General features: G+C 40.2%; 1 protein-coding gene across 1 annotated transcript in view; it reads left to right on the forward strand.

Annotated features, from left to right (window-relative positions):
* The window catches only part of LOC139764928 (zwei Ig domain protein zig-8-like), a 128,369-nt gene that overhangs the window by 73,189 nt on the left and 27,483 nt on the right, over positions 1-27,697 (forward strand). The window contains exons 2-3 of the mRNA XM_071692009.1: positions 9,762-9,833; positions 21,154-21,323. Of these exons, the coding sequence (XP_071548110.1) occupies positions 9,762-9,833; positions 21,154-21,323 (242 nt within the window). The remainder of the gene's footprint in view (positions 1-9,761; positions 9,834-21,153; positions 21,324-27,697) is intronic.

The following is a 27,697-nucleotide window of genomic DNA, read 5'->3' on the forward strand; positions in this document are numbered from 1 at the left end:
ACTGACGTTAAATGGCATTTGCCATATACTAGATCATTCAGCGATCTTATGTCGATCCTCTTATATCTTAGCCTATCTTCAATTTGTATGGCATTGCGGATCTTTGTGTCATTTGCAATATTGCACTAGGTTATTCAGCCCTACATCTGTATCGTTAATCCATATGATGAAAGGTATAGGCCAATTATCGGGTGACCACGGTGATGATTCACCTTCACTACGACTCTACATCTCATCACGTAACCAGGTGTCTATCCAATTTCCTATGCAACTAGTAATCCCCAGGGCTCAGACTTTCTGCATCAAAATAACATGGGGAACTTTATCAAATGGTTTCTGGAAGTCCAGAAATATTATATCTATTGCTTTTGTCTTGTCGTGGGTATTGAAAAAATTATGATGAAATTCAAGGAGGCTTGTAAGTCATGATCTGCGTGTTCTAAAACCATGTTGTGTATTATTGATCAGGCTGTGTTGTTCCAGATAGGCTACGAGAGAGAGAGAGAGAGAGAGAGAGAGAGAGAGAGAGAGAGAGAGAGAGAGAGAGAGAGAGAGAGAGAGAGAGAGAGAGAGAGAGAGAGGAGAGAGAGAGAGAGCAAACAAGCTGTTGACGAGAAGCTTGGAAACTCAAGCTACACAGGGAAATATAATTCCTCGTAGAAAGAGTGATGTGATATGAAGAAAACTGAGAAGAGATGTCACAGATGTAACAGGAGAAGACAGAGGCGAGGAATAAAACAGAGATAAAGTTGTGTTACAGTAGCAAGGATCTGAGCGGTCAGTGTTGGGGCATGACAGGGACGTTGTCTGCGTGCTCAGCACTTGGTTGGTGAGAAAGGGTTATTCATGGGAGCACAGAGGAATTTGTGTGATATGGGAAGATTGAGGAACGGAAGCAGATATCATAGTATTGTCAGTATTGAAATAATGATTGGGAATTGCAAACATTTTTCCAGCCAGGATCAGAGGTTATGGAATTTCAATCGTGTTAAACTGAAAATATTAATCATGTGTACCTTTCATTGATTTTAGAGTCTGGGCTCTGAACGCAAGACTCGTTTTTGGGTACAAGTAACGAACATCATACAATTCTCCGACTGATCTGGTCGTTTGGAGCCACAGCCTTAAACCTATGTATGCAGTACAACCAGTGTGATCAGGTACATTTGTAGATGTTCTTCCATTAGTTGGTAGTGACGAAGAATTTTGAGAAATCGTAGTTTCTGTTGTTTTCTCCAATGTATTCGTTACATATTTTCCATTTTAGTTCTATTGTATCATAAGGTCTTCAATTACTGCCATGCCAATATAATATATTCAGAGTACAGTTTGGGGAGATGTCTTGCAAGATATGACATTCACTCATTCATCAATCTGTGCTCCAGATAGAATGAGTTACAGTTGTTTGCATTAGTTCTGGATTTAGACAGTTTCTTTGGGTTCTGGGTGATCTCAACTTTTCTTACTGAAAAACCTTGCACACCTTGAAAACTGAAGGTAATACAAGAATATTCTCGACGGGAGAGTTTCGCCTACCTCGTATTGAAGGTTCATATAGTCCTTCTGAACACATTTGAGGTGACAAATTTTGTTTTGTTTTGCTCAGCTAAAGTATGGCCATCAGAATCATGTACCGTCATGTCTCTTGCTTTCCTACTACACAAAGCATTCATCTTTTTTCATTTATCTCTATATTTGCAAGTAATGTTCTGTACGAGTTTTCTGTTTCTTCCTTTTCTCTAAAAGGTTAGAGTTGTGGATTACCTTCATTAACTAGTACGTTCTCACTGTTTATGAGCAAACTGTATCAATGTAAAGAGTAGAAAAAAAGGTTGTTTTTAGTGAATATGACCGCATGTTTCGCGTTGTGCCTGTGAGAGAGAAGGGAATGGGTGTGTTAGTGAGAGGAAAATAAAGGAGTATGCTAGTGAGAGGAGGTAAGGAATATACTAAATAAAGACGTGAGAATATGCTGATTAAAGAGTTAGAAAGGAATATCCTGTTAAAAGACAGATAATGAAGTATGTTGGTGGGAGTGAGGGATTATGATGATTAAGGAGGCTTGACGGGGTATGCTAGAGAGGTAGGTATGATCAAGTATGCTTGTGAGTTTCGGGGGGGGGGGGGTGAAGGGGTGACGGGGTATGCTAGTGAGAGGTTTTGCACATTACCCTTAGTGTGTACTAAGTGGTAACATGCACATACTTTACCCCCAGTGTGTACTAGGGTGGTAATAAATGGTAACGTGTTCATTATCCTTAGTCTATAGTAGTGGTAACGTGTACGTACATTACCCTCAGTGTATACTAAGAGGTAACGTGTACATTACCCTCACTGTATACTAAATATACAACTCCTGTTTCAGGAGTAGTGCTACTCCTTCCTTTGCTCTTGTCCTCTCACTAACCCCTGACTCTCCTCCCAAGACATTCCCAAACCACTCTTCCCCTTTACCCTTATGCTTCCTTTCACTCAGAGCCAAAACATCCAGGTTCCTTTCCTCAAACATACTGCATATCTCTCCTTTTTTCTCATCTTGGTTATATACTAAGTGGTAATGTGTATGTACATTATCTTCAGTGTATACTAAGTGGTAACGTGTATGTGCATTATCTTCAGTGTATACTAAGTGGTAACGTGTACGTGCATTATCTTCAATGTATACTAAGTGGTAACGTGTACGTGCATTATTCTCAGTGTATATTAAGTGGTAACGTGCAGGCTATCCACAGTGTATACTAAGTAGTAAATGAAACCTTTTAATTTTTGTAAATCTGATTTATGGATCTTAGGACGTCTTAGCTGGCAAAAGCAGAAAAATGAACATTTAATTAAAAGTTTCAAAAAGTATGTTCCCTCCACCGCTGTGGTTTATGGTCTGGTGCTGCATCGCGAGAGTTAAAGTTGTGAGGCGATCGAGAGCTTCAGTTCAGGTCACTCAGGACATACGCGAGGTCATTCGAAAGTCACTGAGTGGTAAAGGTGTTATAGCATTTCACTGTGATGATAGGCAGCATCTTAATGAGTGATACTAACCCTTTAGCCAGTTTTGATGATAATGTCCAGAGAACTTTAACGCAGCTGGAGATCTCAAATATCCCCATCATCTGTGCAACGTCAACAACCGTGCCAAACTAACATATGCACCTGTGGACCGTCGGCATATGAGAATGTACTTAAACCTGAACATTTTATCCCTCACATTCTCGTCACCTTTCTGTGTAGCGCATATGTGTATGTTTTGGTTTCTAATCTCCTGTCTGTGGCAAAACTGAAAAGAATTTGTAATATTCCACAGACACATTTTTTGCAATATACTTTCAGATGGTCATCAATGACTAGCATATATAAAGCGATATTGTTCCATAGGTGGGCTGGTGATCTATATCCAGTACAGATACTTTAGTTCAGAAATTTCATCAAAACTTCCGCCTATATGTTGCTAGCATTGAAAAACACCCATACACTGTTTTGTCAAATTTGAATTCTTGTACAGATACGCTCAGCATGTGGGTGAGCAAGTACCAGCTTCTTTAGTGATGATAATCATTGTCGGATGGAAGATTGTCACCTTTCATAACTTGTTCCATCTCTCGTTATCTCCTCTACGTAAGAGCTTGGTAACTTAGAGGTATGAATTCTCCATTGACGATCAGACATTGCAATTAAATGCTTTTTCATCTTATCATTTAAACGGTATGTACTAATTAATGACAGGATAGTCCAGAGGAAATCACTTAGAGTTAAAGGAGCTAATCTTATGCAGCCAAAATGATGTTAGGAGTCAGTTACATTTTTATGGTTAAGCCGGCGGAGGGTAGAAGCTCCTTTTATCACCCGGGCCCAGCTGGCGGCGGCACCAGACATCGTTTCCAATGCTTCAGTATTATTGCTCGGTCACTTATCGATTTCTTTTTGTCATTTTTCTTTGCGTGGCTCAGACGTGTGTCCACTTCCTTATCCACTAGGTATTGATTCAGCAGATATCAGAAAACAGCTTCGAGACAAAATATTGTATAGGAAATTATTGAGGGAAAGCATACCTTTTGGTTATTCAAAAGTATCCCAGACAGTTTCAAAGAATTATCTTCAACCAGTTTCAAAATATTAGGCAAAGCTAATGCTCGGTATCTTGACGTGACTAACAGTTATCAACTCTTGACTTGTCTTGACAAGGTGAAGTCGTCATGGTGCAACCAATTCACGTTTGCTGCCGCTTTTCAGTGATTCGGGTTCTGTTACTCACTTTTGCATATATTACTTGCTACTAAGTACAACAGCGACATCGCCTGCTGACTGCCCTTAAGTTTGGACGAATTACCATCCTAAGAAATGATGACACTTCAAGGGCTCCTCGAGACGATATACGATGCTGTGGATGACACTTCCAGCAGGTTGCTGTCTTTCCCGTGGTCTCTCTAGATACGTTACTTTTTAAGGGTTGATGTCTCTCTTAGGACTTTTCAAGATACATATTCACTTCGGAGTTGACGCCCCTCCTGGGATTCCACAAGATACATGACCATCTTCAGGTTCACGTCTCTCCCAGCTCTCCTCAAGATACATTACCCTTCTGAAGACAACACCTTTTCCAGGACTCCTAAAAAGGTTTAACCTTTCTCAAGTTCTGGCTTATCTCGAATCCTTCGAGACAGTTAACTATCCTTTTGAAGGGGACTCTCCTAGAATCCTTCCAACTTACGAGGGAAATACGAAGAAATACAAAGGTGTTCGAACAGCAGCAGACAACTGTGTTCTTTCGAGGTTGTTTGTAATAGAAGGTATCAAAAATTCACGGGTTAATGTAGTAAGATTAGAAAACGTACTGATACTTCAAAGAGGATAACCTTCAAATTGTCACTGTGACTATGGAGCGCAAATAATGAAAGTCGGAGACATGAAGCAAAGTATTTATAAAGTCTATTTTCAAATATGTTCATTGTACTGTTTTTAATCACTCTACTTGACAGATCGTTTGCCCACGAGTGTGTATCCATTCCTACGAATATAATCAGACGAATCAAGTCTCAAGTAACTTGATAGATCGTGATTGGCAAAATCTTTCATAATCTAAAATACTAGTAGTAGATCAACTCTAAACCTTGTTTTCTAAGATAGATATCCAAGTTATCTAATCTGATCGCGTAGAATTTGTTTCTCAATCCTGGAATCTAATTCCTAGCTCAATGCTGTACTCTCTCCATTCTGTCTAAAAGAAAAATATTCAAGATGTGGACGAACCAATGAATTGTAAAGTGTAAGGATGATTTCCATGGTCTTAAATTGGAAGGCCCGACCCATGAATCCAAGAATTTTGTTCGCTCTTTTCACTGCTTCTGTGCGCTGCTTACTTGGCTTTAGGTAGCCAGAGATTTTTACACCCAAGTCTTTTTCCTTATTTTCCTTTTGCAGTTCAACAAAATTTATACTGTAGCTTGCCTTTTCGTTTTTACTACTGATATGTAAACCTTTGCACTTACTGATATTTTGATACTAAGATTTATTGCCACTTATGAGCCAAGTTTATCATTTTGTCTATGTCAGTTTGAAGCTGAAGACAACCAAGCTCATTTGCAGATTTATTTCGCAGCTTTGTATCATCATTGAGTTATATCTTGCAATGCAACCCATTATCAGTATCATTAAAATGCAAGAAAAAGAGAACCGGTCCCAAGACTTGTCCTTGTGGCACCCCACTTACTACGTCTAACCATTCTGAGGACTGACCGTTAATCACTCCCTTTGTTTATTGCCAGTCAACCAATTTCCTCTCCACTGAAGCACAACCCCATTAATGCCATGAGACAATTTTTTTAGTAACTTTTGATGCGGAATCTCATCCAAAGCTTTTTTAAAAATCTAGATAAATAACAGCAACTGCTTTCCTTTCATCATACATGTTTGATATATCATAGAAGAAATCAAACATATTTGTCAGATATGAGCGATTTCGTCGAAAACCATGCAGAGAATCATTTATCAAACGTCGCCATCTAAATGATTTACAAATCTCTCTTGAATGATGGTTTCATGAGTTTTCCAGCTACACTCGTTAAGCTAATGTCTCGATGTTACATTGGTAGACATCTATTCACCTGGAACTTTCCTCTAGGAAGTAATTTATTGAAAATAGCAGTCAAGGGTTTAACTTTCTCATTTTTTTTTGTCTCATGTTCTCGGATAAAACTGAAGGTATGTCTTCGGCTTTTATGTAAATTTTTTGAAGGACGTTCCCTTCCCCTATTAACGAAATTGGATTCGAAACATTGGTTGTATCTTCGATCATAAATATTTTTGCTATGGCTTCGTTGTCTTTAAGCAAATTCCCCTTTCCGTAACTAATTGATCTATTGACTGAGTAACGATTTTCTTGCTTCTAACATAACTGTAAAACTGTGAAATTCCTTAGGGTTTATTTACACATCACAATACTTTGTTGTATGATTTTCTTAATTTCTCTACGCAGATTTTCATAACTTCTTCCTTCATTGTTGTTATGAATTCTCTGAGATTCTTATGAGTTTCTCTCTTAGACAACAGGTACTTTATTATTTCGCCGTTCTACCACATTGGCTTCGTTTTAAAAATAGACCTTTCCACTACTCATTGGCTCGTGTGTTGGTTGTTCTGAAGCTTTTCCAAGCTACGTTTATGTAATTTTCATTGACCATATCATGCCAGATTTGCCTAGCAAAAGCAATGCAAAGAGCATTAAGATTTGCACGTTCAAAATCGGGTAAATTTCGCAATTGTCATAGTGACGAGCATTTAATGTAGTGTTGAAAGCTACCTTAAAAGTAATTTGTCGGTGGTCACTTATACCAAACTTTTCTCCTCTAACTTCAGCATTATTAAGGAGATACTCATTTCTAGGTAAAAGACCCTCATTCATAGTAATGATAACCAAATTAACATTTAGTGTCACGAGAACTGAAAGGTCTGACACTGTGACCTGGATGGCTGTTATTCGGTAGTCATGCTCTACATTTACCTTCAGCCGTCTCGACATCTGTAGTCAGAAGCATTACTAGTCTGACGGGCTAAGTAATACTGCTACTAAGGTAAATATTGAATCGGAGAGTTTTGATATGATATTAGATCAGATACTTATCTACAAACACTTTCATTCAGAGGAACTGTCGTCCAGTTGGTACTGTCAACTTACGAGAGCGTTGCTTGTCAGTCTTCTTTGTGTCAAGTAGTGTAGGTACAATCCCCTCTCCTCACCTACAGACTTGTCTTTATGATCAAAACAACCTTGTGATGGGAAGTGTCACTGTGCCCCACAGGTTTACAAGTAACTAAGTAACCAGGCTGGCCAGTCAATGCTACATTCCCTGTAAGTGAGTTGCTGGCTAAAGGTATTGATATCACTATGATAACTGTTCTGGTGGAGAAGCAGAGAGATTGCATTTCCTCAATGCATCCAGGACTTTACCCCTCCCCCTCACCTATCTTTCATCTCCCATAGTTTTGTTGGCTCCCATATCAACTCCCAGGTATCTGAAATATTCAACTTCCTTCAAGTTCTCTCCATACAAACTCACACCCAAATCGAACTGTTTCTCATCCCTGCTAAGCTGCACTTGATTCACCTACTACGCCCCCTTATCCTCAACAGACTTCAAACCCACATCTCTCTAACAAAATATAATCGCATTTGCCTCTCTCATCATCCCATCTATAAACAGATTAAACAGCCATTGTGACATCATGGATCCTTATACAGACCCAGCTTCACCTGGAACACCTTGCTCCTTTCCCTCCTTACCCGCACACAGACTTGTGTGCTTGTGTGCCCCCACTACTAGCTGAACCAAGAAATACCCGGAAGCTGCTGTGTCACATCATTACTGTGTGGCCGTAGGCAACTCAAAGGGGATCGTTTGGATAACTGTTTCTTTCCCTACATGTCGAAGCTTTGGAACTCGCTACCTTCTTATGTCTTTCCCAATAACTATGACCTGCCGCACATTTTCAGAGAGGTTTTCCACTTTCTTCAAATTCGTAAATATCTTCCTTTGTCTGTTCTTATTCCCTTTCATAATCCTCTCTATATTCTAATTAAGGCCAAACCTTGATGTGGACTTTTGTCAGTAACTGGATCCTTCAACGTAAAAAGCAAATCTTAGAAACTCCTCACCGCTTTCAGTAGCTTTCCTCCTATACCATATACCCTTATCGTATTCGAGATAGCGTCTCTGTCAACACTATCATTTGCTTTCTCTGGATCCATTAATCTGATATGTTCAACCTTCTCTTTTTCTTAATATTTCTCAAAGAAATTCTTTAAGATAACCCTTGAATCACACATCCTTTGCCGCTCTTGTCTGATGCTCTCTGCATGATGCCAACTTTTCCATCACCGTTTTCCCTTGCAACATACCAGACACATTCATCACCATACAGATATTGTAACTCATGACTAACCAATCAACGACACTGTGACCCTTTATTTTGAGAAATTCAACCGCTATCCTATACACTCTAGCCACTTTGCCATACTTTAACTTTCATTACCTATGACTTTCTCTACATTTTTCTCTTCTCACCAAACTATTTGCCATGACTCTCGCTCTGCTAACCTCCGTGTCCCAAACAACCCAATTTTGCCACCTGTCATCTAACACGTTCGTCTGAACGTCGAAAAAATCTTTTTCTTTTCACCTCTTCCTCATTTGTTACTAATCTCTTGCTTGTTCTTCTCACTGATGCTCCCATTTGTTCTTTTGTCTTCCACATATCATTCACCTCCGGAAATATTTCTTTATTTTCCCTGAACTTTGCTTATACACTCTTAAACATCTCCCATTTCCCTCCCAAACAATGATAATAGCAATACTAATACTAGTACTAGTAATGATAATGATGACAACAATGATGATAATAATATTAATGATAATATCAATGATAATGATATTAATAATAATAATAATAATAATGATAATAATAATGATAATAATGATAATAATGATAATGATAATAGTAATAATAATCATTAATGATAATGATAATGATGATAATGATGATAATAATAATAATAATGATAATAATAATAATAATAATAATAATAATAATAATAATAATAATAATAATTATGATAAAAATGATAATAATGATAGTAATGATAACAATAATAGCAATAATAATGATAATGATAATAGTAATAATGATAACGATATTAATGATACAATAAAGAACTGTAATAGCATTGATAATAATGATATGTTTATGTTCACTGCTGCCATAGGATGAAAAGAATTACCAAGTTAAACATGGGCTGCCTAGAAAGGAATGTTAACAGTCTTTGAATAAACAGAGGTGGAGGCTTTTCATACAGTCTGGTGATGGGTATTGATACTCTCTCTCTCTCTCTCTCTCTCTCTCTCTCTCTCTCTCTCTCTCTCTCTCTCTCTCTCTCTCTCTCTCTCTCTCTCTCTCTCTCTCTCTCTCTCTCTCTCTCTCTCTCTCTCTCTCTCTCTCTCTCTATTACACACACACACACACTACAGACGAAGATATAGATGATGTGGAAGTTGTTTGATCGCTTCGCCTTACATCGCATATCAGCCCATCTACCAACATTCTGTCTACACTCGCTCTCCCCAGCCCTTCCGCCGGAAACCATTCTCCCAGGTCCTTACATTGACGGTCATTCTCCCTGGCCCTTATGCCGACAATCACTCTCCTTGGACCTGTTTCCCGTCATCCCACACCATTCATTCCTTCCTCTTCTAACATATCTAATATTCTCCCCACAGTGACGGCTGGGAAACGAGCTGACTGGCCTCGGAAGGTGAAAGGGCCCTTGGAAACACACAGGTTCAACACAGGTCAGTCAATATAATGTCATTTGTTGTTCTGATTATCAATAATACATTGTACCAAATTATCAAAGGTGTATATGTTAATTTCGATATTTATGCAGGTACCGCAATATATACGCTCATGTCTCCCATACACCTCTACGAACTTCCAGGATGATGAGATCAGTACTGCGAAAGAGTTTTCATTTTTTTCTTTTGTGCATCTGGTACCCAGAGAGTTCACTTGAAGACAAAATAAAAGTTGCATAGTGTTTGTGTGGGGAAAAATGGGACCCTTGAACGTGAGTTGAGGGTTGGAACGAGAGGCAGAAATCTGTCTCAGTCTGTCAGCAATATATAAGACAGAAAAAAAATCTACTTTTTAGATTGGTTTATGGATTGTGAGGGTCCTGGATGGCCAGTGTTGGGAGGGTTAAAGTTGAGTAATATTTTGTGAGAGTAGTCTGGATGTGATAGGTCTGCGTAAGACAAAATGGAAAGGGAAGGATGAAAAGGAAAGATGTAATATCTGAACGGTGTGGTCTTTCACATAGTAAAGGAGAACAGATTGGGTGAAAAAGATTTGACTGTGTCTTTGTGAAGAGTAAATGGAAACTCTGGAAAGATTCATTTTTATTTCCAGGAAACTATGGGTTATGTTTATGACAGGGACGATAAGAATAACCCAGATTATGACATATGTGCCAAGAGTGATCAGTGATCAGTGTAGCTCAGTGATGGTGGGAAAATCAACTCTCTAGAAGGTACGACTAAGGCAAGACCGAGGAGGAATAATATTGATAGGTTTTGCTGTGATATCTGATTTACGAGGAAAATATGATAGTGGAGAGAAGCGACATAGTTTGTCTACAGAAAACAATCTATGGACATTATGCAGCACATCACTATCCAGAAATATATTAATGCAAATGTAAGAGCACTGTAGTGCAGACAATAGATGATAGGTGGTCCCTGGATATTTCTTTTATAGAAAGTATAGTGAAAGAAAAGAGATACATCGTAAGGGATTGAAAGAAATGGGGAAAACTATGGTGAGGTCGCAAATGGAAGTAACACAAGAGAATAACAGATAAAAACATTTAGGCGACAGACTTGAATATATGTGATGGAGATTATAGCACGTTCAACAGTAAGTAGGAAAAATTCACGGACGTTATTGAACGTATACCAGTCTATATCTGTAGGATGCGAAGAAAAAAGATCTATATGAGGAAAGTGGGAGGAGCGGAGTAGGATGAGATGAAAATGGAATTAGACTGCATACTAGATGATGATACAACAGGCAAGTATTAAGTAAAAACTCAGAATTTTACGAGATCACACCCACACACACACACACACACACACACACACACACACACACACACACACACATATATATATATATATACATATATATATATATATATATATATATATATATATATATATATATATATATATATATATATATATATATATATATATATATTGTTTTATTTATCTATTATACTTTGTCGCTGTCTCCCGCGTTAGCGAGGTAGCGCAAGGAAACAGACGAAAGAATGGCCAAACCCATCCACATACACAAGTATATACATACACATCCACTCACGCACATATACATTCCTATACATCTCAACGTATACATATATATATACACACAGACATATACATATATACAAATGTACATAATTCATACTGTCTGCCTTTATCCATTCTCGTCGCCACCCCGCCACACATGAAATGAAAACCCCCTCCCCCCGCCTGTGAGCGAGGTATCGCTAGGAAAAGACAACAAAGGCCACATTCGTTCACACTCAGTCTCTAGCTGTCTTGTATAATGCACTGAAACCACAGCTCCCTTTCCATATCCAGGTCCCACAAAACTTTCCATGGTTTACCCCAGACGCTTGACATGCCCTGGTTCAATCCATTGACAGCACGTCGACCCCGGTATACCACATCGTTCCAATTCACTCTATTTCTTGCACGCCTTTCACCCTCCTGCATGCACAGGCCCCGATCACTCAAAATCTTTTTCACTCTATCTTTTCACCTCCAATTTGGTCTCCCACTTCTCCTCGTTCCCTCCACCTCTGACGCATATATCCTCTTTGTCAATCTTTCCTCACTCATTCTCTCTATGTGACCAAACCATTTCAAAACACCCTCTTCTGCTCTCTCAACCACACTCTTTCTATTACCACACATCTCTCTTACCCTTTCATTACTTACTCGATCAAAACACCTCACACCACCAATTATCCTCAAACATCTCATTTCCAGCACATCCACCCTCCTGCGCACAACTCTATCTATAGCCCACGCCTCGCACCCATACAACATTGTTGGAACCACTATTCCTTCAAACATACCCATTTTTGCTTTCCAAGATAACGTTCTCGACTTCCACACATTTTTCAACGCTCCCAGAACTTTCGCCCCTTCCCACCCTATGATTCACTTCCGCTTCCATGGTTCCATCCGCTGCCAATATCCACTCCCAGATATCTAAAACACTTCACTTCCTCCAGTGTTTCTCCATTCAAACTTACCTCCCAGTTGACTTGTCCCTCAACCCTACGGTACCTAATAACCTTGCTTTTATTCACATTTACTCTCAAATTTCTTCTTTCACACACTTTACCAAACTCGGTCAACAGCTTCTGCAGTTTCTCACCCGAATGAGCCACCAGAGCTGTACCATCAGCGAACAACAACTGACTCACTTCCCAAGCTCTTTCATCCACAACAGACTGCATACTTGCCCCTCTTTCCAAAACTCTTGCATTCACCTCCCTAACAACCCCATCCACAAACAGATTAAACAACCATGGAGACATCACGCACCCCCTACCGCAAACCTATATACATACATATATATATATATATATATATATATATATATATATATATATATATATATATATATATATATATATATATATATATATCATACAAACCTCCAAAAGTCAGGATCGAACCCGGGACCCCTGTGCAAGAGGCAGGAATGCTAACCGCTAGGCTATGGGCCTGGCTAATAGGAAACAACTATTCGAATACTAAGTACTCGAATACCTTCGTCTTACATACATATATATATATATATATATATATATATATATATATATATATATATGTATATGATCATACTTATCCGTGATGATAGCATGAAGGTGAAATCGCACTTCAGTAGTAGTTCATACAATTTTATTTATCATGTAATTTTTCTATACATGTGGCACATGTTTCGTGGAAACAGTCCACCTCATTTGTTGTCAATACTTAACAAAGTAATTTAGATCCCAATATCATACTTGATTCCCGCCGTCGAACACCAGTCTTTCTAGGTCAAGCACTGTTTACTTATCTGGTTGTAACCCTTGTAAGGGAGAGTGATTAAGGAGGGTCAGATGGCGGGGGTTGACCTTTGTAGCTGTCATGAACAACATTTTTATGTTTTCGTGTTTTGTCAATTCTATCATAACATTATGGGTTATACTAGAGTAGGCTTTAGAATTACATGGGGACAAATTAAAGTTCTTAGTATTAGCGTTTATGTGGATGACATCGTTGTATGAGTGACACAGAGGAGGAACTGCAGGATAATGCGTGAGAAACTAGAAGGACGTATGAGAACGGACGGAGTAGTGACAATGACTCAAAAAACTAAGGGTGCCGCTGTTGATAATAGAGATCCTGATATGAGGCGCGATTCAGAGGTGAGTGGTTTGGAGAGAGTTAGAGACTGCAAATATTTGGAGATTATGTGTACAAAAATGACAAAATGAATGAAGATATATCAGTAAATGTGCTGAGAGGTAAGCAAGCGGCGAATGTTTCGTGCTAAATCATATGTAAGAATGTGAATTTTCTAGAGAGAATAAGCTTTTAGAATGAACACTTCAATCTCCACTGATCTGTGAGAAGGACACATTGATGTAGGGAAATATTTTCTCTGACTTGCAATAAATATAAGACGCTAACGCGAGTTAGAGATGAGGATTTTAGAATAATATGGAACAGGTAGAGGAGTGGCTGTTAAGATCATTAAAGATGGTGTCTTGAAAGGTATGGTAAAGTGGAAAGCTTAGGTTTTGAATGGATAGTGTGGACGTTGTGTATGAAAAAGATAAGGGGGATGAGGCTGAGCAAGGGTAAGGTGGAAAGATGAGAGTAAGGAAGCATGCAGATAAAAGATTTGTTTACGTGCATGAGATCGTGGAGATGGGAAAGTCTTCTTTGAGTCTATGTCTATTTGCTGGGAACGATACTGTAGGTATGAACAAGGAAGTTAATGAATGATGTCCTTATGTTTACTTGCAACCTGAACAATAAGGATAATAAGCAGAGCGTTTCAATCCTAAAGTTTGAATCCTTTAAAGGATACATGAACGAGATTTTCCTTCAAATATACTAATCTTTCTTCCATTACGTTCACTGAGCATTTTTCCCCTGGCTACTGATGGAATTTTTTCACTTTCACTGATTACCCAGTGATCGTAACGAGCCTTGACCTCGTAAGTTCCCTAATGACCGTAGAAGCAGGTACTTAAACACTTTTGAGGAGGAATTACTTGCAAGGGATGAAGCGTTACTACTGAGTGTTACCGGTTATGGGACATCACAACTGAGAGCCATCTTCATATATGGTGACTGTAATCATTCCTCGATAATGATACACTACAAACTACTATAACTGCTTTATAGCTGGTGGCGATGAGCAGGAGGAGACATAGAGGGTAAATGAGAGTTATGGTGTGCGAGTATCGGTAAACCAGGAAGAATAAGATATTTTGGAAGGAGGTTGTCAGTTTGCGAGAAAAAAGAGAGCAAATGAGAACATCGATAAAGGGACAAATGAGGAAACGGTAACAGGCTATGATGAAGCGAGGAAGAAATGGAGTGAGTATTTTGAAGGATTGTTGAATGCGTTTTATATTGGGTATCAGTTGTAGGTGGCACGTAAAGTGAGACAGTTGTGGAGAGTAGTCTGGTGAAAAGGGAACAGGTAGTGAAAGCCTTGTGTGAGATAAAATGCGGCAAGGCGGCTGGAGTGGATCGTGCTGGAGTTGAATTTCATAAGAAAGGGATGATAGTGTTGTTGATAGGTTTGATACGATTTTTATTGTGTGTATGGATCAAGGTGAATTGTCTAATGATTGATGGAAAGCCTGTATAATGCCATTATATAGAGGTATAAGTTCCTTGAGTGCACCTAGTAAGTTGTATGGGGAAGTGGTAACTAAAAGGGTGAAGATATTTACAGAGCATCAGATTGGGGAGGGACAGCGTGGTTTCAGAAGTGGTTCAGAATGTATGTATCAGGTGATTGCTTAAGAGGATGTGTGCGAGAAATACTCAGAGAAAGAGAAGAGTTTGTATGTGGCATTTACGAATCTATAGAAAGCATATGATAAGACGGATAGAGATACCTTGTGGAAGGTCTTAGGAATATAGGGTGAGGGAGGAAAGCTGCTAGAAACAGTGAGAAGTTTTTATCAAAGGTGTACGAGTGTGAAGAGAGGAGAGTGAATAGTTAGAAGTTGTGGTTGGTCTGCGGCAGTGGGGTGTGTTGTCACCATGGTAGTTTAATTCGTTTATGGATGAGGTAGAGAGGAAGGTAAATGCATGAGCCTTGGAGAGAGGGACAATTAAGCAGTGTGTGGAGGATGATTGTGCCTGGGAAGTGAGTCAGTTGTTGTTTGCTGATGACACAGCAACAGTGACAAATTTGAGTGAGAAACTGCAGAGTTGGTGGATCAGTTTGGAAGGGTGTGTGAAATGAGGAAGTTGAAAGTAAATTTGAATAAAAGCAAAGTTATTAGGTTTAGCAGGGTAGAGGGACAGGTAACTCAGGATGCTAGTTTGAATTGAAAAAGTTTGAAAGAAGAGAAATGTTTTAGAAGTATCATGGCAGCAAATAGAACTATGAAATTGGAAGGAGTCATAGGATGACTGAGGGGGCGAAGATTCAAAGAACACTGAAGTATGTGTAGGGAAAAAGGTCGTTATCAGTCTGGGCGAATATGAGTGCATATGCTTGAAGGTATGGTCGCAACAATGTTTTATGAATGCGAGGCATGGGATATAGATGACGAAATGAGAAAGAGGGTGGATGTGTTGGAAATGAAATGTTTGAAAATGATATATGGTTTGACGTGATTCTATCGAGTAAGTAATAAAAGTGTAAGAGAGATGTGGGGTAATAAAAAGAGTGTGGTTGAGAGATCGGAAGAGGGTGTGTTGAAATGGTTTGAACATATGAAGAGAATAAGTGAGCAGAGGTTGACTATAAGGATATACGTCTGAAGCAGAAGGGAAAAGGAGAAGGTGGAGACCAAATTCGAGATGGAAGAATGGAGTAAATAATAACTCAAATGATCGAAGCTTGATCATGCAGGGGGATGAATAGCGCGCATAGGATGGAGCGGCTTTGATCGATGTGGTATACAGGGGGTAGAGTGCTGTCAATGAACTAAACCAGGACATGCGCAGCAGTCGCAGCAAATCATGGAAAGCTGTATGTGGCCTGGTTATGGATATGGGACTGTGATTTCGGTGTATTGCACGTGACAGCTAGAGAATGGGAATTGAGCGAATGCGGCCTTTTTTGTGTTTCTGGCACTACCTCACTATCTAGGAAAAAGACTGACAAGTATATATATATATATATATATATATATATATATATATATATATTATCCCTGGGGATGGGGGAGAAAAAATACTTCCCACGTATTCCCTGCGTGTCGTAGAAGGCGACTAAAAGGGGAGGGAGCGGGGGGCTGGAAATCCTCCCCTCTCAATTTTTTTTTAATTTTCCAAAAGAAGGAACAGAGAAGGGGGCCAGGTGAGGATATTGCCTCAATGGCCCAGTCCTCCGTTCTTAACGCTACCTCGCTAACGCGGGAAATGGCGAATAGTTTGAAATATATATATATATATATATATATATATATATATATATATATATATATATATATATATATATTTTTTTTTTTGTCGCTGTCTCCCATGTTTTCGAGGTAGCGCAAGGAAACAGACGAAAGAAATGGCCCAACCCACCCCCATATACATGTATATACATACGTCCACACACGCAAATATACATACCTACACAGCTTTCCATGGTTTACCCCAGACGCTTCACATGCCTTGATTCAATCCACTGACAGCACGTCAACCCCGGTATACCACATCACTCCAATTCACTCTATTCCTTGCCCTCCTTTCACCCTCCTGCATGTTCAGGCCCCGATCACACAAAATCTTTTTCACTCCATCTTTCCCCTCCAATTTGGTCTCCCTCTTCTCCTCGTTCCCTCCACCTCCGACACATATATCCTCTTGGTCAATCTTTCTTCACTCATTCTCTCCATGTGCCCAAACCATTTCAAAACACCCTCTTCTGCTCTCTCAACCACGCTCTTTTTATTTCCACACATCTCTCTTACCCTTACGTTACTTACTCAATCAAACCACCTCACACCACACATTGTCCTCAAACATCTCATTTCCAGCACATCCATCCTCCTGCGCACAACTCTATCCATAGCCCACGCCTCGCAACCATACAACATTGTTGGAACCACTATTCCTTCAAACATACCCATTTTTGCTTTCCGAGATAATGTTCTCGACTTCCACACATTCTTCAAGGCTCCCAGAATTTTCGCCCCCTCCCCCACCCTATGATCCACTTCCGCTTCCATGGTTCCATCCGCTGCCAGATCCACTCCCAGATATCTAAAACACTTCACTTCCTCCAGTTTTTCTCCATACAAACTCACCTCCCAATTGACTTGACCCTCAACCCTACTGTACCTAATAACCTTGCTCTTATTCACATTTACTCTTAACTTTCTTCTTCCACACACTTTACCAAACTCAGTCACCAGCTTCTGCAGTTTCTCACATGAATCAGCCACCAGCGCTGTATCATCAGCGAACAACAACTGACTCACTTCCCAAGCTCTCTCATCCCCAACAGACTTCATACTTGCCCCTCTTTCCAAAACTCTTGCATTCACCTCCCTAACAACCCCATCCATAAACAAATTAAACAACCATGGAGACATCACACACCCCTGCCGCAAACCTACATTCACTGAGAACCAATCACTTTCCTTTCTTCCTACACGTACACATGCCATTTCCCGCGTTAGCGAGGTAGCGTTAAGAACGGAGGACTGGGCCTTTGAGGGAATATCCTCACCTGGCCCCTTCTATTTCATTTAATCGCCGAGGTACTTAATCAGCGAGGTAGCGCAAGGAAATAGACGAGGAATGGCCCATCCCATCCGCGTACACATGTATATACATAAACGCCCATACACGCATATATATACATACATATACATTTCAACGTATACATACATATATATACACAGACATACATATATACGCATGTACATATTCATACTTGCTGCCTTCATCCATATACGTCGCCACCCTACACACACGTTTTCCTTTTCCAAACTTCACGGAAATTAATGAAATCTGTATTCAGAAAAAACGGAAAGTACACATTAGTTTTGTACTTTCTTTTTATAGGAGAATCACATGAGCGTAAGTTACAAAAAATTTAACAAATTATCTTCTGTAGGGAGCCTCGTTAGGGATTAACAACAGGGAACAATAATGAGGGGAAAGATTAGGGAGAAACAAACACTAAGGGTTGCCCACTAATGGGATGTAACTCCTACCTCATTCATTGGGCGACCCAGGTGTTCGTTCCCCAGAATAGCAATTCAGGTTCTTATGTGAAGTTAGAGAAAAATAAACAGCTACGACGCACTGCACTAACGCAGAGAAATATAGTTCAATGATTTTGGAGCGAGAGCATCACCCAAACGGGTTTGGTGATAGATAATACTGTAACTGGAAATCAATCATTTGACGAAAGTTATGTTGCAAATGAAGTTAATGAGGACCTGCTGGCGTGTCGTGCCCAGCTGTGACAATGTGGATATTTTGATGTTCTTTGCGCAACATTGAACAAATTAAGACCTTCTGACGTGTCCAGCCCCAATGTGGACTTAGAGTTGTAGACAACTACCCGAATGCGACAGGATCAATAAGAGAGTTCCCTGTGGTCACATCCGATCAACTCTGTCACCTCATATCCAGACTTGAACTTTCCTCAGGTTATTGTAATACGAGCGACAACGTTTAAGATTAAGGAAAAAGGGGAAGAATATGACGAACTATGGGCAAAAACAATAAAAAAGAAGGAAAATGAGATAAAATGGAGGAGTAAGCCTGCCCATGGGAAGTGGACGTCCGGCATCTCTCGCCCTGCAGGACTGAGGGCTGAGGACACCACCGCCGCTGCAAAGGTTTATTTCGACTAAAGGTATTTGTGGCTTTGTACGTTGGCAACCTGCTTGCAGCAGCTAACGTTCTGTGTTCACTGGAATGTTAAAAGAAATATGAAAGAAATGTAGATGAACAAAGGAATACAAAGGAATTCAAACAGCAACAGACCATTGGGTCCTTTTGAGTCTGTTTGTGATAGTGGACGATATCAGAAAATGACAGATTAGTGAGGTAAAAGTTCGAAGGTATACAGATAATTCAGAGAGAATAACCTGCAAATTATCATTGTGTCTATGGAAGCACGAATAATGAAAGTCGGGGACATGATTCGAAGTATTTATGAAATGCATTCTTAAACGTATCTACAGTACTGCTTTCAATCACTCTATTTGGCAAATCGCTCCATATATTAACAATCCTGTTGAAGTGAAAGTACTTCACTTCATTCGAGGTAAATCTTTTGCCCATGAGTTTGTATCCATTGCTACAAATAGATACAGACGAATCAAGTCTTAGGTAACTTGATAGATCAAGATTATCAAAGCCTTTGATCATTTTGAATACTTGTATTAGATCACCTCCTAAGGCAAGGATGTTAGAAATAGGGTGATGAATTATTTTTTTCGCAAATAAGAAAATAGTATATATGCCTGTGGGTAATGTAGATCAAGAAAAAGTACAAAGTTAGATAGATTCAAGTCGTATAATCTCATCCCACAGGATTTGTTTCTCAGCTTGGGAATCATCTTTGCAGCTTGACGTTGTACTGTCTCCATTCTACTTTTTTTTTTTAAGGTAGAGTGACCAAAACTGAACACAATATGGAAGATGTGGACAAACCGAAGAATTAGAAATAGTAAGAATTATGCCCCTGGACTTAGATTTGAAGATTCTATCTATGAAACTAAGAGTTTTGCTCGCTCTCTTTACTGTTTCTGTGCACTGCTTACTTGGTTTTAGGTCACCAAAAATTATTACCAATTTTTTTCCTTATTTACCGTTTCCGTTCAACAGAATTCATAACGTAGCTTGCCTTTTAGTTTGCATTTCTCGATATCAAAATTCATTTGCCACTGTTCAGCCCAGTTTACTCATTTTTTCTGTCACTTTTTAAGTTGTAGACGTTCACGTTCCATTGCAGATTTATTTCTCAGCTTTATATAATCAACGAATTTTGATATCATGCAATGCAGCCCATCATGAATGTCATTAATATATAAGTGAAAGAGAGCCAGTCCTAAGACTGATCCTTGTGCTACTAGTATTGCTACGTCTAACCATTCCGAGGTTGACCATTAATCACTGCTTTTTGTTTACGGCCAATTAACCAATTTCCTATCCACTGAACTACACCTCAATCAATGATAATCCTTCCCACCGGTGTTCACTTTTGTGGCAAATGAATAATTACTACTTTATGCTTTGTCGTCAGGGATATCGTGCAGTTGCTCCTACTTGCTTGGTAAATTCATGGATATGAAAAGCAAAGAGCCATTTACAGGGTTTACAGGGCAGCATATATTGATACAAGAAAATCACATTCTCTGGCGGAAATGCTCGTATATCAAAAGAGTATGACTGTGTTATTCTCAGCAGTAAATTTAGAACCGTTATTTTTGCACATATCTATTTCATTACGCATATAAGCGTGTGAGTTCTTGAGCTTCTATCCACGTCATCTGTATATCCTTACAAACTCGTTTTCTTCACAACAAACCCATGTTCTAAACCACAGACATCATCGTAACATCCCGAACGAAATCTCTTTTTCTTCTCCCTTGCACCAGCTCACACTCTGTCACCCTTTTCATATCTCCCCTGTACCATCCCACATGCCACCTCCTCTTCTATATTTCCCCTGAACCATCTTACTGTGTGCCTTTCCTTCCAAATCTCGCCTGCGCCATCTCATATTCTACCTCTCCTTTTATATCTCCCCTGCACCTTCCCACATCAAACTTCCTCTTCCATCTCAACCCTACAGCATACGACACTAAAGCCTGGCTCTCATCCTTACCTGCAGGGACGTGGACGCCAGACCCGAACCTCCTGCTTGGTGAGTATGAGGAGGAGACCCCCGTCCGTGACACCAACGCCTACTTCATGACCTCTAATAACACCGTCATCACTGTGCAGGTCGGCACTACTGCCGCCCTCCGCTGCCAGGTTTTCGACGTAGCCGAGCACGAGACAGTAAGTTGCCTGCAACTCTAGAAAACAAATCAGTCAGTGTTTTTGACATTATGTTATAGATTTGCTTTTCTGCTTGATTTTAGCAGACTCTATCAGTGCACGTAAGGCCAGTTTGTTACTCTGTTATTCACGTCTTTTTCTCCCCTCTGGGACTTTTAGGACGTAATCAATTAGTATTTTTGTCCATCATTACGAGAAAAGATATGTCCCTGATAATTGTCACTTTGCAATAAGAGCAGCGATCCCCTCATTATCGCAACAGTAGGTGTTCATCCAACACTGTAAACAGAAAATCTACTTGTCAGATAGATTATAGGCGTAAGGTTTTTCTCATTACTTGCTTGACGTTACTAGTAATAGCATGACCTGGAGACATGTTTATAACAGATTTTATAAAGGAAAAAGTTCTGCCGGTTATGTCTGAGCGTTACTGAATATAAAGAATGAAAAGTTCTTACGAATGATGAGGGAATACAGCCCCTTGACATCTGGAAGAACAGATGGTAATAGCCCCTAAGTGTATCAGTTAACAACTGCAAAAAATCGGAAATGTTGAAGACTATTTTGGCGACTCTTGCTTAATTCCTACCCATGTTCACGACACAGAAAAAACTTTCCTCTTTGGACACTGGCTAAATAAGAAATACATCAGTAAGTAGTCCAAGACGCATCAGTGTTCAATCATATTAGCAAGAAATATTGATAATTTTAAATGTAAAAACAAATGATAAGATAAAAAACAATAAGTGACCCTAATGTTGCCTGTAGCACAATGGATGGGAGACCTATTATGACAACGTTGTACATCGACCGAGCTATTAAAAGCTCTGATGAGGCGGTACAATTAGAGTAATTTCTCAAAGTCATCTCAATACTTAGGAACATCGAGCGTTTGCCCTATTAAAGATAAAGCTCTTGTGAAGATATTGGAGCAAATGTAGTCTCAGTTACCTTGAAGTCTTTTTAAATAAACATGGAATTTGATTCTGTGTGCTGGGTCAGACTTCTTCCATGGTCGTAATGTGTCACTTTGGAAAACATCTTATTTCAATCAGGGCATTCTGCCTCTCCATGAACCGGTTACAGCTTGCGGATTAGAAAGAAATATGTATGTGAGACTAATTTATGACGTTGTCACTGTGATTAACGAAATATAGAAAACACTCTGTAGACAGCGAGGTATAAGGTTCTAATTATTCATGTGATCAGCTTTGAAAAGTGAGCATTAGTCAGTGATGTTCTCATTGTAGCCCTCCAGGACGACCGGGAGGACGAGAGACCTGTGATAGTCACCTGGGAGGCTGGTGCCAGTGAGGCAGGTTGTCTGGGAAGAGGAGTGGTGTGTCCAGTGGTAGTCACCTGGGATACTGAGCCAGGGTGTCTGGGAGGAGGAATGTCTAGTGGACAATAGTCACCTGGGATACTGAGCCAAGGTGGGTAGTTTTACCCTTCGGGGCAACACAAAAAATGTCAAGGCAAAATAATTAATCACTGCTCCTGAGTCTAGGGTGAGCAGATGAAGTCGTCGGTGGATCGTTATTCGTCATTTGGTGAGAAGCCTTATTATCAACCGGAAACAAAGAAATATGCAGTTTTTTTCGTCCCTCGGTTGTTTTCAGTGATTTTTTTGGTCTGTGTCTCGAACTATTGATATTTGATCCATGATCAGCGTCATGCGAGTGATTGATGAAAATATTCAGATATTTTTGCAATCATAGTTTTAGAAAATGAGATATATTAGTAAGTATTCTCTGAGGAATAGTTACTTACAGGTCAGTACATTCTTTTCGTTTATCAAAATTGGACTTATAAAGTGAAAATGTAACACTGATATTTCTTTATGATAGCCAAGATGTGCTGTTGACTATCAGAAACTCAGATGTAAGAGTGTCAGTCTTTGGCGGTAGGTCATCTACCATATACATTGCCTTGTGTTATGATCACGGTGACCTTGTGTTATGATCACAGCGGCCTCGTGTTATAATGATTGTAACCCGTGGCAAGAAACAGCCCAAATATTCCTACCAATCTACTGAACTATTCCACCGCGATGTCTTAGAATAGTATGCCTGCCCGTGTGTGTTAGCCTAGCTGTCTCTGGCCAGTTGAAGCCGTTTTGAAAAACTCATACGTGAATATGTTAGAGGGACGATACAGGATATTCACCTCCCCGCCCTCTCCTCCTTGAGCCGCCTCTTACGACAAGCATGAGGTATGTGAGTAAAATTATTTCTTCCCCACCTTCAGGAATATCCTCGGTCGTTGTGGTTGTGTTAGCACAGACTGAATCAGTAGCCGAGGGAAGATTGTCTTCTAAGTGAGATGACGCATATCACAAGATGACTGAGTACTTTGCAGGAGAAAGATATCTCCCACCACCCCTGCGTGTTTAGGTGTAGCTTAATCTGTTATGCAACTGCTCGATATTATCATTACTAACTATCCTCTGTGCTAGTGAATATGTGAGTGTCATCGTTGTCATCAAGTCAAGAGGAAATCATCAAAGTCGCTAACAAGCATCAGATTAGCTATTCTATCTCATGAACCTTCTGAATATCACTTGGAGGATGGAGAACATTGATTCAGTCAGTGTCGCAGTCCCTCCTCTCTTCATTCCCAAATGGTCTCACACCCTGAACGATTTCTAATACGACACTCTTCATAGTACAGTCTACTCTAGACGATCCTCCGTAGAGTTTCTACTCTTGCGGCTTCACAGAGTCTAAAAGTGAGGTACTACCTTGGTCAGGATTATTCGCTGGATAGGAAAACTAGGGAGCAGAAACTGGTAACCATTTTTCTTTAACACAAATCAAGAGGGGGAGGCCATTCAGCCCTTCCTTTCATTGTTCATAAGGAGGCAAAAAAGAAGAGCTGCAGAATAGGTATGTTTGGTTTCATTTTAGGTGATGTTCGTCCTGGCCAGAGGATCCCTTTACTTAGGGCCGGGATTTTCAGCCAGGCATAAGGGGGCAGACCAGAGAGGGAACGAACCCAGCCATTCAATCATTTCACAAAATGCGAGTGGAGGCACCGCTTGTAGCACCGGTGAGGAGACCACCTCATTTTTATCTTACATCTGCATCGTACCCACCGCCTCTAGCACACGTCAATGACTCAGCAGTCGTCGGCGCATCAACTGGTCATTGCTGACTTATCGATGTTGGCCCACTAACCTCTCTTTGAGGAGTGCATCACCAACCAGGCAGGAAGTAGATTCCCTGAGAGTTTCAACACTACCCTGCACATCCTCAGTACATTTCCCCTTAGATTTGTTCCTTTATTGTAGATAAACAAATCACTGTTTTTATCAAACCCTCACCATGCTCTTCATAACTCTCTTCCGGAGTCGTCGATCTCCTCAGTACCTGTGATATATTTAGTTCTTTAAATAGATTTATTGGGCTCTTGGCCACACGACGTGCGTACTTTAGACATCTTTAGATTACGACGTATCCCGAATCTCAGCTTCGTCATACCCTGTCTCCATTTGGGTGATGGATCAATCCACTATTGGAGCAGGAGAGCACTCTTGCTTAGCCAGCAGTTACCGGACTTTGGAAGGTCGCTTTGTGCTAACAGCATGTACGTGTTTTCGTGAAGTCCATAGTAATGTTCGAGAGATAGCTTCTGGTGTAGCCTTCATGTGGTGTCTTCCTCTTCACCACCTTTTGAATTGGTTAAATGATAATGATCGTTTATTAGAGTACCCCCATCTCAACGTATATAGTAAGATGACGAAGGACTGACTCTAATCCAAAACTAACATTTTTCTGGACTTAAAGAGAAACTTTAATGAATCATAAGACTATAAAAAGTGATACTTTATATAACTTATCTGAGACACAGCGGGACGCGAACACTCCCCGCAGCACACTGGTGTCCTTTCAGTGAAAACACTCATACTAAGCAAGACACACAGCAACCTGAGCCACACAACGCTACTGTACAATACAACCTTTGCAACTGCATCAGCTGATGAATAATATATACATGAGCAGTGTTACTATAACTTTTGATAAGTGCGACACAGTTACTCATGACATACAACGGCAAGACAACGTAATCGCCAGACGTGGTACTGTGGAGTATACGTCCACATGCCATTAATAAACTGGGAACAGAGTTGAAGTTGTAAGCAGTTGTCATAGATAACTAACTGAAACTAGCCAAGACTGTGACGCCTCGAGTACCATGTGGTCGACCATCCCCCATCGCTATCGCAGACGACCCCACCTCCTTCCTCACCTCGACCATTCATGTGTCTTGGTTGTTAAAACTGATGCCTACTTCCTTCCGGTCAGTTATCCTGTTCACCAGGTAATGTGAAGAAATTAAGGAACTGCCATGTATGAGTTTAGTATAAAGAGCGCTTCTGGCTGGTTGTACTATGTGTGAATTTTTTATCGTCAAGGTTTCTGATAACTGGGAAGTCTAGGGCTTCCAAAGCAAAGCAAAGTTTATTCAAGACAAATTTGAAAATCGTAGTTGAAAGATATCAGCAATGCTAGTTGCAGACAGAAGTAATGATGCAAAAAAATTCTCTGGTAAAAGCAATCTTGCATAAGATGATCGTAGAAGTGACTGACTCAGACAGCCAGGGGCAACAAAATTAAGTTTATTGCGATGCCGGAGGGTCCATCGAAAATCGGCAACAGTGCCAATATACGAAGATCAGTCGAAATCTGGCAGCAGTGTTCGTAGGTAATCACTTACATCCCGCATGATAATGTCAACACATTTCCGCCCCCCACCGACTACATCACGCTAGGAGGATCTCTTCAAATATCGTCCTCAGAATATTATTTTAAGTTTTACTCACTTCACCGCTGGATATGCTATTTGCCATGACCGCAGGAAGTTGAAAGGAAATGTTCATCCATGAAGATCTTCGCTCAAGTTCTGCTGAAATTCAGTGATAGCAGAGGAAAGCACAAAACGGTACCAGAAAATAAACATTTCTTATTGATTAACAATGGTCGTGCGGCAGTTCTAATTGCCTGAGGTGGATGTTAGTTTGGTGGTCGAAGGGACGTTCTCTCACTCTCGCTATCCTCCAGGCCCAATACCGCCGGGATCACTTTCCAGTTGTACCTAGTCCCATTCCATTCCCTTGGAAGATGTCTGTGAAAATGTGCTGGTCACTTCAGAATTCGGCATACTAAGCATTTACAAAACGGCTGCAATGACTCCATGGATATGGAGGACCATCAATCCGAGGCAGACGTCGTCTTCCTCAGGAGGATGACGGACACGATCAGCAACAAGATCCGGTGGATATCACCACCAGTCGCCAGCTTGACTGCCTGTGTCAGCCACTCACGTCGCATGAGGTACACTGTTTGGCATCGCTACTGTGAGCACTTATGCCCAAGTGCAGACATACGTTTCATCCTTTATATAACCTAAATGACTTCAATTTCTTACATTTATAAAAAGGGAAATCTTAACAGTAGTCAGAGTGAAACTTTTTCTTTTATACATCTTGCTGTTTAGTTTCACTGTAATAAGAATGACAGAATATGACCCTAGCGATGTTTAGAAAATTCCACTAGTGTTCTTGTTGGACAAGAATCAAACACTGTTAATGCATATGCAAGATTTCGGCCCCCTACGAAATGAAACAACGCTCAGGAAATTGTATATCGTCATTCAACTAAAGATAGAAATATCATTGTCAAGCATTATTCACTCAGCTTTCATAATTTCCACATCAGTCTAGGCATGTACAAATCAGCTCCTAAAAAAAAGAATACAACTGTCAACATTACAAGTTTCCGAGGTAATCCATCCTAACCTGACACTTGCTTTTGATCACCCAACCATTGTCTCTAGTCACCCAACGCCCCCTTGATGATCACATTTATTACTTAACCTCACCAACTGAGGCGTGCAAGGAATAAAGTGAATTGGAACGATGTGGTATACCGGGGTCGACATGCTGTCAGTGGACTGAACTAGGGCATGTGAGATGTATGGGGTAAACCATGGAAAGGTCTATGGAGCCTGAATGTGGATGGGGAGTTGTAGTTTCGGTGCATTACACATGACAGCTGGAGTCTATGTGAACGAATATGGCCATTTTTGTTTTTTTTCCTGGCGATACCTCGCTGAAGCAAGGGGTGGCGATTCTGTTTCCTGTGGGGCATGGTGGTGCCGGGAATGGATGAAGGTATATATATATGTATATGGCTGTGTATAAGTATGTATATGTATGTATATGTGTATATGTATATGCATATGTATGTATATGTACGTGTATGTGCGTGTATGTATATATGTGTGTATGTGAGTGGATGGGTCTTTCTTCCTCCTCAAGATCTAGCGTTTTCCTGTTCCTTCCGGAGCCAGTGGACCAGGCAGCCAGCCAAGCA

The sequence above is a fragment of the Panulirus ornatus genome, chromosome 4, assembly GCF_036320965.1.
Source record: "Panulirus ornatus isolate Po-2019 chromosome 4, ASM3632096v1, whole genome shotgun sequence".
Taxonomy (NCBI): Eukaryota; Metazoa; Arthropoda; class Malacostraca; order Decapoda; family Palinuridae; genus Panulirus; species Panulirus ornatus.